Source organism: Odontesthes bonariensis, chromosome 18 (assembly GCF_027942865.1).
Source record: "Odontesthes bonariensis isolate fOdoBon6 chromosome 18, fOdoBon6.hap1, whole genome shotgun sequence".
Taxonomy (NCBI): domain Eukaryota; kingdom Metazoa; phylum Chordata; class Actinopteri; order Atheriniformes; family Atherinopsidae; genus Odontesthes; species Odontesthes bonariensis.
The window spans coordinates 19,177,987-19,196,168 of NC_134523.1; the positions used below are offsets into that span (position 1 = coordinate 19,177,987).

At 39.7% G+C, this 18,182-nt stretch overlaps 1 protein-coding gene across 1 annotated transcript; it reads left to right on the forward strand.

Annotated features, from left to right (window-relative positions):
• The first annotated feature begins 7,648 nt into the window (after positions 1–7,648).
• vps45 (vacuolar protein sorting 45 homolog) lies at positions 7,649–17,169 on the forward strand. The gene is made up of 15 exons (XM_075449718.1): positions 7,649–7,928; positions 8,220–8,354; positions 8,443–8,503; positions 8,945–9,024; positions 10,233–10,301; positions 10,410–10,547; positions 11,075–11,185; positions 11,832–11,966; positions 12,456–12,569; positions 12,694–12,861; positions 13,011–13,169; positions 13,403–13,510; positions 13,606–13,727; positions 15,979–16,110; positions 16,423–17,169. The coding sequence occupies exons 1-15, from the start codon at positions 7,836–7,838 to the stop codon at positions 16,508–16,510; spliced, it is 1,713 nt and encodes a 570-aa protein (XP_075305833.1). The 5' UTR covers positions 7,649–7,835; the 3' UTR covers positions 16,511–17,169.
• The last annotated feature ends 1,013 nt before the right edge of the window (positions 17,170–18,182 follow it).

The following is an 18,182-nucleotide window of genomic DNA, read 5'->3' on the forward strand; positions in this document are numbered from 1 at the left end:
ACTTGCTGAACCTTCAGGATGAGAGCGCAGCCTCAACTCTGCACCGCCACCTGCAGGACAGACACAGAGGCAATTCAGTTATTATTTTATCAATTACACACAGATGCTATGGCCTGTTGATATTTTGTATTAGTTTAAATCCAAGCAGTCTCCTTTGTGACTTGCACTGTTATTAACAACCACACAAACCTCTTTGTTTTAGTGAAAGAGATCATTAGCAGCCAATTTGACTCAGTTTCATCAGCTGTTTCACATATGATTGCAAATTTCAGGGTTGCAGCTTTTACATGTATTTCCTGATCTTTAACTTATCCTGACTGTTCATTCACTGACACTTAACATTTAGTTTTATCTGTCAGTGTTACTTAAATGTCACACAAAAGTTGTTTTGATTAAGTTAATCATGTTTTATTACTAATCTAAAACTGAAAAAGTGAGAGATAGGCTCAGTTAGAGTTTTTTTTCAGAGAAGACTTTTCTCTGAAGTTTATCAGCATTTGTTCTGGAGCACAGATTATTTTTGCTTCATTTTTTAGTCCAGTTATAAATATTAAGACCTCAAATATTTCTACACAGTTGATTGTTATGGAAAAAGCTGATTGTAGCACACATGTTTAAATAGACAAGACTGACCTCCGGGCAGCATTGGGACTGGTCGGCCGTTGATCATGAAGCCCAGAGGGGAACCTACAGACTGAACACATCACCTGAGTCAATTAAACAATCAATCAGCATCAGAAAGTGAGTGAGGCTAGATTTAAAATCCTACAGGTGATCAATAATCAATAAGCATGGTGTGAACTGATGTCAGCGATCATTTCTGTTTGTATAATTGTGTAAAAGATCTCAATACCTTCACTGTGCTGGTGGCTGTGGGAAAGCTGCTGCTGGTCACAGGCTGAACTGGGATGGGGATGATCCTGACTGGTACAGGGTCTCTTTCTTCCTCATCTTCCATCATACTGACAGAAGACCGTATATCTGGACACAAATGTGACAAATTCATCTAAATCACGTTTGGTTCAGACATTTGACTGCTTCAATAAATGTAAATCACTTTTTCATGTGTCTATTGTTGGTCTCTGCTCACTTTTCACTCTGCACCTCTGTTATAGAAACAAAATATATGAGGAATTGCACAGACAAACAGTAGTCTTGCATAGCCAGATCTACAATTGGAAACATAAATTAGGATCACCTCAAAACATATCCTGATCGATCAATCAATTCCCATAACAATGTCTCTTTTAGTAAATCCACGGTCAGCACTGAGACCAACTGAAGAAGAGTCCGTTTCTCAAAGCCAGGAACATAAAAGTTTGCTTAACATTTGCAAAAGTTCAAGAGGGCAAAGAGGAAGGTGACTACAGATATCTCAACAGATTGAGATACAACACTGAGGGTGTCTAAAAGAGGGGGCAGAGCAGACTAAACTACAGGAGGAGGCTTAGGTCCTTCAATGTCAGCACTAAGATGCTGCATATCTTCTAAAAGTCTTTAGGACATTGCGATCTGCTTTGCAGCAAAACCAGTGATTCAGAAAAAGGTAAACAAACTGATGAATGGGGACCGTCTCTGTGCTGGAGACAGCTTTGGAGCCCCTCGAGCTGATTATGTAAAGAAAAAGGTTGCAAAAAGCTGCTCAACATAATGGACAACACTGCACACCCTGTGTAGTGATGAAACATGAGCCATATTCGGACAGAGCAGTTCTAAGAACGGTCCACCTCGAATTTCGTTCTTATAACTGCCCTTCCCCAAGGAAATGTTTCATTTAGCATTCGCCCATGAGTTGCAACTCATCTCTTCAGAATATATTCTGAACTGGGTTACGTTAGTAATTGTCATTTTCAAACTAAGCAAATTTATGTTATTTCAAGGACATAGGCTATTTACTCCATTACCAGCTACATTGATCATATGAAGACATTGCGCACCAGATCTTAAGCTGTCATAACTTCGCAACTTTACATGATTTTATTAAACAATAGTGTTGGTATTTCATAGAATAATTGCAAGATGATTATAAAAGCTACAATGGACCACCGTTGGTTCAACTTTGAGATTCCATGATACAATCAAAATAATTGATGGTTTCAGTTAGGGCTGTCGCGGTGAGGGAATTCCCACGGCGGTGACTCATAGCCGCTCAACAGCGCGGTATGCGGTGATATCGCATTTTTGTTCATTAGGCTACTTTCCACGACACGCAATGTTAGATGAAAATCGAGCGCATAATCCGTCTTTTTTCCCCCAGCGATTCTGACATTTCACTTTGCTTTGCCTGTCATTTACTCGCTCACAGACCAACACAGCACACCAAGCTGTGGTTCTGTGGAAGCTAGTTTATTGTTGACATTAGACGGTCGCATTTACAACGTTAAACATGGATAATAAGGGAAGATTCAAAGCCATAAAGTGTCCGGACTAGGCAGAGGAGTAAAGCCGAGATAAAGGTAGGCCACTGCATTTTATTTTAACTTCTATTGCTACGACACTGAGTAGGCATATTCTTGAGGGAGAATGAGACCACAACGAGTAGCATGCAGACGTGTGTGCGTGTGCGGTGCCTATATGCAAAGATGACGACAGAAACGCGGCACCTCGCTGTGTTAATGTGTTTCTCCTGCCTTGCGGGGAATATTCAATGTATCATTATTACTGTGCTGGCTTAATAAAAGTATCAGTTCTGTCAGTCGCTTTGTATCTACTGTGCAGTCTTAAAAACTCTTTTAGTTTCTCGAGTTGTTCTGCGCGTGCAAGGGGACGTGCGGTGGGCGGTGGTCTGGACACGCACCGCGGAGGTCCTCTCAGCACCGCGGTGATTGCATTTTGCGGTTATCGCGACAGCCCTAGTTTCAGTACCAGAAAGCTAATTCCTGCCTGGAAAGACTCAACTGGTCAAAAAGTGACAAAGCAGGACCATTTAGTTAGGAACAGTAGGGGGGCAAAACCCATCTCTCTCTTCACCTTATGAGGCAAAAGCTGAATTAATAAGCTTCTATTCCAGCTCTCTTCCCTTTTTATGAACCTGATCTTCATCTGACTAAGGTAATGCAACTAGTGTGAATGGAATACAATTTTTGATAGCTCCGGTAACATGCTGGTACCTCTTTGTCACTAATCTCACACAACAACCTGCCAAGTTAGACTAATAAGTCATATACAGATATGTAGTGAGGTTGCTGTTATGCTTTTATGTGAAAGATGTAATACTGATCTGTTGTCTACTCTGTTAATTATTGCGGCTCATGTGCCCATTGTGAGCTTGCTTTGTTACTATTTTAAACTGTGGTATTAAACTGTGCCCTGTTTCTTGGTTGTCGGGTGTTGTTTGAGGGTGACCTTTAAAAACAGAATCAATGCAGGATATTTGTGAATGCACCGCTGAAACACTTGATCCCGTATAAGTGAACTCTAACCTGCAGCCAGTCTCTCTTGCTCCTCTTCCTCACACTCCATTGGCAGGTCAGCACCACCTCCAGCTGTGGTCTCCACCTCTGTCATCATCCACTCTTCACCTGCAAAAAGACAACATCCATAACAATTACTGTGCATAAAGAAAATATAGTGTCTTTGAAAAGCTCTCTGACGTCTAACACCTAAAATCTCTACAAAGACTGAGCTGATCAACACCTTTAAAATCATTTAGCAACTCATTTGAAGGAGGGTTCTTAAATGATGTGTTAAGAACAAAGGAGGAACTGAAATACAAACAAAAATGATTCAGTTCAGGAAATCATTGCAGCCACTGAGCTCCCGAACACTTGTCAGTTTATCACTATCCCAAAACTGTATCAGGAAAAGAAACAAAATTAGCTGTAGGGGTAAACTGTCCTGTAGTCTAAGAAATCAAACTTTGAAAATCTCCTCCACCCTCAAGTTTAAAGAAGGGACGGTTCAGTTAGCTTCATACCAGTTCGGTTCAGTTCAAAAACCAGCATCAGGGATGTTATGGAGATGAATTCATGCTAAATTGACCTGCATTCACCTGCCACCAAAAAAGAGACCAACTTTCTGAAACCTTGTGCTGGCATCCTGTGAAACACTTTAAAACAGGCCTGAAAACCTTTCTTTTTACCCAATGTTTTTAATGATCTCCCTTTAAATGCTCTGTCCTGTTTTTATTTCGTTTCTGCATTTAAAGGACTCACTACTTTTATTTGTGTATTTTATTTGCATTTTACAGTCCCTGCTTTTGATCTTAATATTTGTCTTTTATCCCACAGTAGCACTTTGAGATTTTGTTGTAAATGTAAAGTGCGTTACAAATAAAATGTATTATTATTATTATTATTATTATCCCGTTCAGAATAAGCGTATATTCCTTAAAAAGAACAGGTTTAAATGATAGTCCATAGCTGGTTTAAATGATTTGCATTCTAAATCCAGAATGCAAATGAGTTGGAAACACACGTTTGTTCAAACACACAACATTGTCACATTTTTTAGACTCTGCAGAAGACGGCTACAGAGCCAGTGAATATGACTTTTAACACCATTACGTCTTTGTTTTTACTGAAATTTCTCTGCTGCTCAGTCTTTTTAAACTCAAACCTGTTGAGGCGCAAAGCACATTACTGCAGCCTGTTTTATTAATTGCGATGCTGTAAATATTTATGAATATTCAATTATTCGATCAACAGAAAAAATAATTACCAACAGTTTTAATAATCTCTTAATACCGCTTTTCAGAGGAAAAAATCATAACATTTATTGAAGAAATAATCTGTAGAATAAGTTAACCAGAAGCAGCAGTTATAGGCCACCTGATATGATCTGTTTGATTAACGCTGATCAGTTTTGAAAACTCAAAGATTTTAAGTTTACTATATATATCGATGAAAAAAATCAAATCAGCTGAATATATTTCTTAAAATTTATATTTCTTAATTAATTTAACATCCTGATAAATCTGCTCATTTTCACAGCCCTACGTCATACGCAATAAGACAAATATAATTGAGCAAATAAAATTTACACCTGTCATTTGCATTGGGGAAATCCTGCTAGGTGTTAGCTCAGAGATTGGCAGGCTTTTTGAGATAATGTATCAATTTATTTAGCTTTTTAACGTACATTTTGCTAAATTTTATTTAAATAACAGCTACTAGCTAATGCAATTAAAAGTTGTCCTGGTTGGGTTAATGATCTGTTATCTGAATCAGAAGCAATATGACTTTTAAAGATATAGCTTTGTCTGTTAGCAAGCTATGCTAGCTCGCTAATGCACCACTCAAATACTTTCAGAGCCCTTAACCTAAACATTACAGTAACACAGTGTCCTACATGCTAAACGTTTTAGACTTTAAACGTATTTTCAGTGTACTTCTTCAAACTTTCGGTGATAAAAACAAACTGGAAGTGCTGTATTCTAATGCAGTGATGCTGCTTGTCCCCCCCCTCCCCTCCCTTTTAAGTCGGCTTAGCAGTGAGCTAACAGGGCTAGCAAGTTAACAAGTAGCAGTACAGCTAATTCTGTGATTTTATTGACTCTGTTTGATACAAGTTTTATAAAGTGTGTCACGTGAACGCTTACCTTATCCAGGCTTTTAATATGGTAAATTAATGTTTATTCCGTTAAAATTCCGAATTTTCAAAAGTGCGTTTCCTAAAAATAAAGAGAAAATGTGTAATCTGCACAGACTTGGAGCTGTTAGCATTAACACCAAAAACACGTTGTACGTCTGTACGGTGTTGTTGTGAGACCGTTGCCATATCCTTCCGCCTTCCCTCTTGGAACAGCAGCCTTTTTCTGTGGCACTACATTCAGACGAGGCGGAGTAATATACACCCGAAGAGACACAACACATGCTGTAACATTATTTGGCTAGTTAACATTAAAGAAAGGTTTAAACCTTTCTACTCTTTTTTAAGGACATTTACTTGTGAACGTTAAAGACACGTAGCTGCAATTTGACATCAAATCATAAGCAGATTTAGAAGGATCAGCTTTCTCTGCGTGCTAACATGATTAGCATTCTTTAACTCCATATTTGCCTAATACACGCAATAATAAGTTAAATGCTTCCTTCATAACGTCTTAAGTGTATTTATAGTACAGAAATCAAGCCGTTTAATCTACAGTGAAAAGGACTACGGTTAACATCAATGTCTGTTCAATGCAACATCTTACTTAAGTTGCAAACTGAAGACTGACATGAAGACTGTTAGCCATGTTCAGCTACATATAATGTTACAAAATTACATATAATGTTTCTCCCATTTCGAATTATATTAATAATAAAATATTAGCTTGCGCGTTTAACAATGTGGCCGTTAAACACTGGGAAATTAAACTGTATTTAGCTAGCTTAAAGTGAAGATAATCTAGACTCAAACCACAACCTAAAATGGCTATGTTACATCAAAAATGATCACCAAAACTCTAACTATATTTAGAAAATAGCCTAAATTGGAGTTTATGGTACTTTATCATTTTTAAAAAAAGTGTTAATTGTTCAAAATATTTGATGCTTAAACTTCTTCCTAGCAACAGCTAGCAAATTAAGACTAGCTAACTTGACAAACAGCAATTTATCAAAATGCTATGAACAGCAGAAACAAATTATGATCTCAAACAATTAATATTGGTAAAACTTCACAAGACTGATCTTAAACAGCTGATTAAAGCTGTTTACCATCACGTTTCTGGCAATTTTTTTAAATGCTTGGAAAGTTTAGCAGATGCTAACTGGAGTTAGCCCTGCTAATGTCTTCACCTAGAATTAACTGAGTTATTGTCTATTAAGAGTAAACTTGATAAACTAAGTGTAAGGTTATATGAAATTTTAAGTATTGTTTAAATTTGAAAAAGTAGAGTATCACTGAATCATAACACTATGCACAACAGAACCAACACTAAAACCAAACACAACACAGCAGAGTTTATTAGCTGACTACAAATAGTCCTGGTCAGATTTTTATTTTACATCTAAATCTTTTTTATTTTTTTAAATCTAATATTAGGTCTTCATCATATTTATTTATATAAACAGTGAAAAAAAATAGCAAGAACAAGAACAACAGAAATCTGAGAATAAGTTAGTTTCTGGAGAGAAGTAGTGGAGCGGGATCCTGCATTTTGACGACATTGGTTTGAATTATAGATATGTTTCTAAATATTACAGTTTTTATACAGTAGTGTTGAATTATGAATGACATGTAAACACATTTTATAGACATTTTATATTTAAAGCCTCTTATTCTGTTCAGGCTCACAGCTAATATCCAACTATTTTAACCATTTAACACAATATTACTTTATTTAATAATTATTGGTTAGTACGTGGTTACGTGCACTGTTTGTTGTTGAAATAAATCATAGTTACTTTGATTGAATAATTCATTGGTGAAATCTAAGGTAAAATCTAAGGAGGTTTCTAAGGTGAAAACCAATTTTTATTTTGACCCCTCTACATTTTTACGGAACAGCATCAGTTTATAAACAACACAGTTCTGTATTGAAGTACTACTAATAAAAAATAATGAAATAAGATCAACACAAATAAGTAAATAAATCATACTTGGAACAGATGTCAAATTTAAGCAATTCATTAATTAATCAAGATTCATTGTACCATAAACAACTACTTTCCCACCGGACAGAGATAAAGTTTATATCGTCGCAGGCGCTGTACGTACAACGTGCTGACGTCAGGGACCCGGAAGAGATTTGCAGTGCTGTTGTTGTCACAGCAGCTCAGCTGATAGTTCTCCAAAAGAAACTTGATAGAGGAAAAAAATCGTCCCGAGAGACTGAAACAGACCCTCTGCAGCTGCTTCCACTTTTTGTTTATTTGCTGTTATCGTTGTTGTCTGTCAGCGTCGCCACCATGAACGTGACGCTCGCAGTGAAGCAGTACATCTCCAAAATGATCGAAAACAGCGGCCCTGGGATGAAAGTACTGCTTATGGACAAAGAGACGGTGAGACATTACTATTACTGTGTAATACTGGTGCTGTTTCTGGGACTGATACCCTGTGCGCAGTACCCTTTGTTTCCCGTTTACTGTAACTGGTACCTGTGTGGTAGTCGCAGTCCTGGCAGTATGTGGCAGTGGGGCTGATACTACGAGGATATTTCAGAACTGGTGCTCCTTGTTGTTGTTATTGTTGTTGTCCTGTGGTTCTTACTGTAGTTGCAGCTCTGTCACTGTTCTGTTTATCACATTCTGAGATTGTTTTTAAATAAAAATTAAACGTGTGTATGTGTTCAGACCAGTATAGTGAGTGTGGTGTACACGCAGTCTGAGATCCTGCAGAGGGAGGTTTACTTGTTCGAGCGGATCGACTCTCAGAACAGAGACAGCATGAAGCACCTGAAGGCCATTTGTTTCCTTCGTCCCACCAAGGTATGAAACCTCGTCTGTCAATCTGTGTCTACGTAAATGTGACATTGATAACAACTTTGATATCGATATTTGTTTGTGTTTCTGGCAGGAGAACGTAGAGCACCTCATCCAGGAGCTAAGAAGACCAAAGTACAGTGTCTACTTCATCTGTAAGTCACCTCGATAACACTGATGATTATCATCAGGACAGGAAGAGGCAAAGATACACTCCAGGGGCACAGTCATTGTAGTTTCGTTGATGGTCTGGCTCTCCTCAGAAGGACTCAGTCAGGTTTAATCTCGCAAACATGAAATATTTATGCTCGAGTTCACAGACTGACTTTCACTTCAAAAAGATGTCATTCAAGATTGTCATTAAAGGGGCACTTCACTCAAACCACAGCCAATTACCTAAAGGTTTTAAGAAAGCATTTATTAAAGGCAACAGTAACCAAGTTTCTAGAAACTCCCATGTCATCAGAGAGGATTTTCACACATTTTTGTTTAGTTTGATGTCATGTTTGACATCTGTGAATTGAAGCGACCCACAGCATCTGTTTCCTCTAAAGTTAAAGCATTGCCTGAACGCTGTGTATGTCTGTGTTTTTCAGACTTCAGTAACGTGATCAGTAAGAGTGAGATTAAAGCTCTGGCTGAAGCTGATGAACAGGAAGTGGTGGCTGAAGTACAGGTGAGTCTCGGGTCTCGATTTCAGGATTCAACTACATCAGCTGCTCAGACCGACCGCATCTAACAGCACTGTTTTGTCCTGCACATCTAAGTTAAAGCACATAGCAACACATTGACGGGTTCGATAGCTTTGTTTACATTTTCAATGGTTTTTAATGTGAAGCTAAAACAGATGTGATTGACATTGAATGCTTTGCTGGACCGAAATGCATTTCCACCAGAGATCCCAGCAACTCAGAGGAAGATAGTTTAAAACACACTGCGATCAGCAAAATAACAACAATACCATGATATATGCTGCTGTGTCTACTGTTGGAAGTATTGTCTATCTTTATAAAACAGCCTAAATGCTGCCCTTTCTTCTTTAAATAGTATTTAATTCCTAAACATCTTCTCATTAAAAAAAGTTTGACTCATTTTTTTCTAATGACAGCAGTTTACAGCACCTAATGATTCAGAAAGTACACATCGCTATAGAGATAGATATGAAGTATATAAAAGGGTAGGAACTATTTTACAAACAAGTTTTATACATTAATTCCCTCTTCAGTTCAAATGTGATAATACACCTGTGACACCAAAACAAGGACAAGAACGATGGGAACTGACATGGTTTTCTTTTGTGTCGGCTTACGTTGGGAATCTAATAAAAAAAAAATTCAAAAAAGAGGTCCTGCAGTGCCTGCAGGTGGAAAAGGCACAAAGGTGTGGGCTGCCCTTTAACAGCCTTTTACTTCCTGTTGTGGACCCCAACCTTGTGTTTTCACTGCAGTTTGAAGCTCTTTAAATATCAGACAAATTATTCAGAAGACGTTTCAAAACCAAATTACTGTTTGATGTCATTTTATGACAGAACCACTAATTGTGACTCTTTGTTTCAGAAGTCTTCTGTATAAGTTGGTGGGCTGTTCTTTTTTTTTTTTTTTTTTTTCTGTGAGTCAACTTCTCAGTTGTAGGTTTTTAAAGAGTGCTGGAAAATGCTGTAAGAAAGTGAGAGTAGTAGAACAATCTAAATGTGTTCCCTAGTTCCTGAACATTTAGACAGTTGGGAAGCTGTTGGGGATAAAACCACCTCTGGATACTCTGGTGGAAATTCAAATAGAGGAGCTCCTCAAATGATTCTTATTGTGGAAACATACCAAAAGATGGCCTAAAGTGTCTCAATGTTTCAACCATTGTGAGTCTTAAAACAAGCTTGTTCTTTTGCAGGAGTTTTATGGAGACTTCATCGCTGTTAATCCTCACGTTTTCTCCCTCAACCTGCATGGAGTCGCCAGGGTAAATAATGATTTTCTGATTTACTCCTAAAAGATTGACATTTATTCCAAAATCCTGATATGTATCGTGTGTACAATAAACGTGTGTGTGTGTGTGTGTGTGTGTTAGGGGCGGAGCTGGGAACCCTCCATGCTGTCTCGCTGCACTCAGGGTTTGACCTCTGTCCTGCTTGCTCTGAAGAAATGTCCGATGATCCGCTACCAGTTGTCCTCGGACATGTCCAAACGCCTTGCAGAGAGCGTCAAGGTTTCCGTGACAACACTCCCATTTCTCATTATCTCGCTGTTGACTCAGGAAGTTTTTTTATGCAACCTGAGTTTTCCTCTTTGTTTAGCTTCTCTTCCATTCAGATGGAACTTTCTCCAGATTTACCCCTCAGCTGTTGGGCTTTAACTGACCGAATATGTGATTGTGTCTTCAGGCTGAGGATAAGAAAATAGTCTTCAAATAGGGCTTGAACTTACAGCTAAAGACACTTTTATACCATAATTGTATTTCGAAATGTTTTCCTAAAAGTAGCAAGATTACAGATGAAACTCAATTAGTTAATCTGCTGATATATCTGCTTTCAGTTAATGAGCTGAATAGGCTCACGCATAAATGCATCACCAAAGATAATCTTAAAATTTAGAGCTAAAGCAACCTCAGTTCTTTTAATTTTTTTAAAGCTTAAGAGACTTGAAGTAAATTTGTCCGATAATGCTTTGACTTAAGAAGGATTTTGACTGCAGAGGTTTAACATTTAATAGTAAATGACGTCTGTCCGTTCTCAGCAAATCATCACGAAAGAGTACGAGCTGTTTGACTTCAGAAAGACTGAAGTTCCTCCTCTGCTGCTGATCCTCGACCGCAGTGACGACGCCATCACGCCGCTGCTCAACCAGGTGACCAATCACAGCACTGCGCTCTGTGACATCAGCAGGTTTTTCTTGTAGAAAATAGGCTTTGGTGTCTGTTTCTCTTTAATCGTGAACTCTCTCGAAGTTATCATCAGATCTAGTGTAGCTAACTTGTGTTTTTTGTATTGTAAGCATAAGAATTTTATTTAGATTTATTATTTTATTAGAATTTTATTACTGCAACATATTCTGCTCTAACTATTAACATGTTTCATAATTATGTATTTTATTCATAGATATTAGACTTTTTTGTAATCTTTTAAGAAATCTTGTGATCATGAAATTTCTTCTCATGAAATTAGGAGATTTTTTCCTCTGAATTATAAAATGAAAGGAAATTAGGTATGAAGAGTTTATTCTATTTTACACTAATCATTGCATGAGTTATCTCATGGAATTTTCTATGTTTTTTTCTGATATAAGCCTGAAACAGATATATTTAATTAGCTTCACCAAAAGTCAAGTCTGATATCTGTCTCCTCATAGATTATACACCATATAACTGTGAGCACAAATGCATTAAATCCTTTTTTTAGGAAGATATAACGTGACCTAAAACTCTTTGCAGTCACTGCTTGGAGGTTTTGTTAGCAAAGCTGTGGTGTTGACGAGGTGTCGGTGTGTATTGTAGTGGACGTATCAGGCGATGGTTCATGAGCTGCTCGGTCTGAACAACAACAGGATCGACTTGTCCAGAGTCCCAGGGATCAGTAAAGACCTGAGAGAGGTGGTGCTGTCTGCAGAGAACGACGAGTTTTACGCTAATGTGAGTCTTTAAACTGAGAGAACGTTTCTCAACGATTTCTTATTAAACCTGTTTTTCTCTAACTTTGCTTTTTAACAGAATAGACAGGATGTACGGATCTGCAGGCCGTTTTGTTCGAAGGCTGACTGAACAAACAAAATATAGAAAAAGAGTTCACCAGAGCTGCTCTGGGTCCACAAATCAAACATATCCAGAAACTTCCAGACACGCTCAGTGTGCTCTTTATCCTTTTTGTTTGGTTGTGAGGCTACCATCACTTCCTCAGTCCTCTCATTCTTCTTGTTATGATCCAATTTGGTTGGGGACAATGGGAGCTAACAAAGATAGATGATAGATGTCTGAAATTAGAATACAGCAACAGGAAGCACCTCTAAACTGAGAGTGAATGTGCAAAACAAACTAAACTAAGCCTCCAGCAGACAAAGAGCAGAAACTGGGTCTCAGCTCTAACAGACAGGTGATGGAACATTGTCTCTTTCTCACCTTCAGAACCTGTACCTGAACTTTGGGGAGATCGGCACCAACATAAAAAACCTGATGGAGGATTTCCAGAAGAAGAAACCTAAAGGGCAACAGAAGCTCGAGTCCATCACTGACATGAAGGTCTGATTTGGATTAAATGTTCAGTGCGACACATGATTCTCTCTGACATGCAGCACCGGACTTTATCCATTGCAGTCCGGTCCAGATGTTTTCTGACGCAGGGTGTCCTGTGTCGTCCCTGCAGGCATTTGTAGATAACTACCCTCAGTTTAAGAAGATGTCGGGCACCGTGTCCAAACACGTGACGGTGGTGGGGGAGCTGTCCCGGCTGGTGTCAGAGCGGAGGCTGATGGAGGTGTCGGAGGTGGAGCAAGAGCTGGCCTGTCAGAACGACCACTCCAACGCTCAGCAGGTATTTTAATGTCACCACTGTCTTGGCGGCTTGCTTCGTGACCCTTAGCTGCAAGATTTTATTTTCCTACAGAAAGATTTTGTGTCGCTTAATAAGTTTGCTTGGAGGAGCAGTATTAGCCACTTCCACATGCTCTGTCCATCTCTTAGAACGTTCGGCGGCTGCTGCAGAATCCTCGTGTGTCCGAGTTGGACGCCGTCCGTCTGGTCATGCTCTACGCTTTGAGATACGAGCGCCACAGCAGCAGCATCCTCCCGTCTCTGATGGAGGAGCTGAGCAGGAGAGGAGTGTCTGAACGCCACCGCAGGGTAATGATGCCATCATCATACTCCATCCCTAACTGCTTTTTCTAAATTCACAGAAATGAAGCGTTTATAAGTCAGAATATTTGTACTACTTGTAGTAAAACAGATGTGAAAGAGTCAGAAACAAGCTGTACCTGATTTTAAGCAAACGTGTAATTACGGAGTATCGCCTCTGGAGGGAAGTAAATTTCACAAGCCGGCTGACCGTATGCTGGCGTGTCTCCGGTCTCCCTCAGATGGTTCAGGCTTTGGTTGAATACGGTGGGAAGAGAATCAGAGGAAGTGACCTCATCGCGCCGACAGATGCCGTTGCCATCACCAAACAGTTCTTCAAAGGACTCAAGGTAGAAGCACACACACTTTCATCTGGTACTTTCATTTATTGTTTATTGGCACGGCGATGACAGTGTTCGTTGTGTGTTTCGATATTTGTTCTCAGGGTGTGGAGAATGTGTACACTCAGCATGGACCTCTGCTTCATGACACTCTGGATCAGCTGATTAAAGGCCGACTCAAAGACAGTCAGTTCCCCTACCTCGGAGCCAGCAGCCTCAGAGACAGGTATCACACACCTGATCAACAGGGGACATACATCTCAGACTCACATGAGACAGAAAACACAGACCCGAGATATGTAACATCCCTCTGAGAGCTGGGTGCACTGGAGGCCGGCTTCTTACCAGAAATGTGGCTGCATATTTGTATTTCTGTATTCACACCTGTGCTGCGGCACAGCAGCTGCCTGCGGGATTGTTTTTAACACAAGCATGCCTCCGGTAAGGATCATGAATAGCAGTCCTGCTGTACATTGAGAGCATTGATTATTGTAACTGCTCTGTGGAGCAGGTAGAGAGGTGAGGGATGTCGTCTTGGAAGCTGCCTCCGTGGGTGAATACCAGTTTTCTCCATATCCAGTGATCTGTTGGGCTCCTTTACGGTAAAGTGGAGCATGACTCCTCCATCTTACATAACTGGTATCAGACAGATCTGCCGCTTTGGCCTAACTGTAGGATCTTCTCTGGCTTGTATGATGGATCAGGGTTACACGTCCCTATTGGGCTCAAAGGACTAAAAAATTGGTTGGTGTTTTAACTCTCACCACTGAGTTAAAGGGATAGTTCGCCTCTGTTGACATGAAGCTGTATGACATCCCATATTAGCAATATAATTTATTAAATTTGACTTACCCCCCCGCTGCATCCTGTGAGGCGAGTTCCAGCCTCGTTTTGGCGGTGACGAAGGTGGTCCGGCTAGTTGGCTGGGGCCACAAAAATAAAGCGTCTTGCTTCTCAAAACAATATGCGTTCAAAAGCGTAATACATTTGCACCACAAAATCGTCCCTCCAGAAAAAGTCAGACCTCACAATCGCTTGGCGCTATTTTCTCTCCCTTCATATCAATGCGTTCAGCCACCTAGCGACAGCCGCACCTATTACGGTGTTTACTGCTCGGAAGAAGGGGACTGCTCGGTCTGCACTTCAGTCTGCACGGTTTATACAGCCCGTGGTCATACAAAGGTAGAGAGAAAATAGTGCCAAGCGATTGTGAGGTCTGACCTTTTCTGGATGAACGATTTTGTGATGCAAATGTATTACTCTTTTGAACGCATATTGTTTTGAGAAACAAAACGCTTTATTTTTGTGGCCCCAGCCAACTAGCCGGACTACCTTCGTCAACGCCAAAACGAGGCTGGAACTCGGCTCACAGGACGCAGCGGGGGGTAAGTCAAATTTAATAAATGATGTTGCTAATATGGGATGTCATACAGGTTCATGTCAAAAGAGGCGAACTATCCCTTTAAAATGAGCAAGTTCGTCTTCTTTATAAGGATTACAAAATAAACTACTACAATTGGTCAGGAATGCAGGACACCCACACTGTTCAGAAAGTGGCCACATCAACTACTGAGCTCTGTCGCTCTCTGCTGTGCGTAGAGTTATTTAATTTACTCTCTAATGCGGGATGCATTGGTGTCACAGCATACTGATGTGGGGGTGGGAAACAGGCAGCCAATGTTACAATTCTACGTGAATACATATTACAATAGCACTGTGAATATTTGACTAACTACATACTAAGAAATGTTTGTCATTTTTTTGCTGACAATTGCTTTCCCGACGCTTTCTTCATGCGCGAAAGATAGGGCTCACGCCAAAAAAGGTAGCACACACCTGAGAGGCATGTTACAAACACTGAAGTAAGGATTACTGGGTACTGTTCCTAAAAGACATTTAACATGCACCCGAGACTGACACACCTGAAAGATAGGTAACACATGCCTAGTGGATGAGCATTCGTCCAAAAGACTGTTATGGTGCTACTCAGAGACTGATGGGCCATGTTTCAGACTCATGTCAAGCATATATTATACACCTGAGATGGATAACACGATCACGAGAGACCGGTAACACACACCTGAGAGACGGGTAACTCTCCTTCAAATGTTAAGACACACCTCAGAAACGGATTACATTTTTTTGATAAACATTTCAGACGTATGATATACACCTGAGAACGATGATACCACCACGAGAAACAGGTACCACGTACCTGAGATGGAATTTACACGCATCTTACAGACTACAGGTAACAAGCAGAGAGTAAAACCTCCCTGTGAGACGGGTAACACGCACCTGAAACCCGCTTGACACGGATGATTCCCATCTCAGATAGGTAAACACTACCTAAAGAGGTAAGACACACCTGAGATGGATAATATTCAGCTCAGGTTACACACACCTGAAAGACGGGTTACAGTAACACCCAGAAAAAAGCTGTTGAAAAAGTCACATGATATGAATGTGTGTCTCAGGCCTCAGGACATTATGGTGTTTCTGATCGGCGGCGCCACGTATGAAGAAGCTCTGACAGTTTACAACCTGAACCGCAATACGCCCGGAGTCCGCATCGTCCTGGGAGGAAGCAGCATCCACAACACTAAGAGGTATCGAATGTTTATCACATTATTTATTTACCTGTCGGTTTCACTTAGTTTCATAATTCAAACAAACAAAGAATTCGATCTTTTCCACACCTCGGTTATTATTTTAAGACAAACATCATCCTTCAGGAGCCATAATTTCCAGAAACCGAGTCGTATTTTTTGTTCATTTAATTTTCAAAGATTAAGAACAGCTCCTTGTGGTCACATCCCAGCAGTGAATAAAAACATTAATTCACATTTTCAGTTACATTTGACCTGAAACTCAACTATTATCCAGGTGTCTTTACCCCTATTTCTATCTCTGTCTGTCAGTTTCCTGGAGGAAGTGATGCTGTCCTCAGGACACAGCGGCGGCAGCGACAGAGCACAGGGAAGTGTTCGCCATAGCAGCAGGCGTTGAACACGGACCTTCTACTTCTTCACCAATCGTTGAATAAACTGCATCATTCCCTCCATTTATTTTCGAGTCTGTGTGTTTAAAGGAACAGTCCAACATCTCTGTGAATCATCTGAACGTCACCCGCAGACACAGAAGTGTTTCTGTTCACAAGCAGTTCACTACATTTAGTGTTCAGAATGCACGTCAGGTTTAGAGTCAGTTCGGTTTAAACTGTTTAAAGAAATTAAATGAGACCTCAAAAGTGTCCAAATGGCGGCTGGTCGATTGTCTGCAGAGAGGTCGCAGCCTGTTGTTGCAGAGGTTCAATTAAAATTTGTGAGACAAGTTTAAACGTAACATTCATAACAACTACAACTCCGTTTCTGTAGCTTTAAAATCTTGCTAAAAGAGACGTCTGACAGAACCCAACATTGTGCCCTGTTACAGCCTCAGAAACCAAAAATATTCTTAGATTAAATCCAAGAAGAGTCTGATCCTCTGTTTTCATTACCAATGTCACTCAATGACACTGTTGGGTCTGTGAATATATTATAATATGTGTCTGTGTGGCTGAATGTGAAAAGGTTCATATTAGAAATACCAATACGATACAATTATGACATACTGTATTGTTGTTGTTTTTGTTTCAAAAATTAAATATGTACCTTGATTTAATGTAATCTTTTGTTGCTTCTTCTTTAATAAAGAATATGCACTTGCATCAGTTCATCACAGAGTGTTAAACATCAGAGAGAAAAAAGAGAATTTTCAGCAAAAACAATCCAGTGTTTTAAGTTTGTTATTCAATATCTATTTTCACAATTGTCTGCTTTGTCCCTCTAGAAACTCTGAGGACTCACGGTGTTTAACCTTTTTGACTGTAACATATGTAAGTGTACAGTATTGATTGTTCAGGGGAACGTCAGCTGAGGCCAACCGTACATCTATTTTCTGTACCAGCTTAATCCCAATACAGGGTCGTGGGGGTCCGGAGCCTATCAAAGCTGTCCCAGTCCCTTTTTATAACATGAATTTAAAAATTAAAACATGACCTATCTGAGAAATTAACATCTGAATGTAGATCAGTGGGAAAAGAAGTACCTTGAAAGGCAGAAAGCTATCTTTTAGAAAAAGCTATTTGAGGTGTCCCAATAGTTTTTAGTTTGGCTCATGTCCCATGTTGATGCCAGTCACCAGGGGGTGATTGAGACGGGCGAGTTCCATATTCATCTCAATCTTAGGTTGGTCCATCTTTTTTTACAGTCTATGGCCTCTGGACACCGATTAAACCTTTGAAATGACTGAAACACTGATTGGGAGCAGTGTATGTGCACATTAGTCCTGTGTCTTCTGTCTGAGCCATGAAAATATAACTCCACCGTGCAAGCTACGGGGGACAGGTTTTTAGCTTTGTTATGCATGAGACTTAGCTAGCTTCATAGCTTCAATGTGTGATTCGGAGGCTGCTTGCTGCAGTGACAAGTTCAAAATGGACAGCTATGGTGGTGAAAGTTATTCTGACTCATAAAAAACTTGTTAAATAGGTTTAAAACTTTATCTTTATCATAGGAGGTCCTTAGATAAACTTGGATAATGTTTGCACTCTAGTCTAGTTTTGTCTTGTTTCGAGGTATGACCCTTTAAAAGTATAAACAAAGCTGTCCTAGCCTGTAGATTTTTACAGATATTTCAG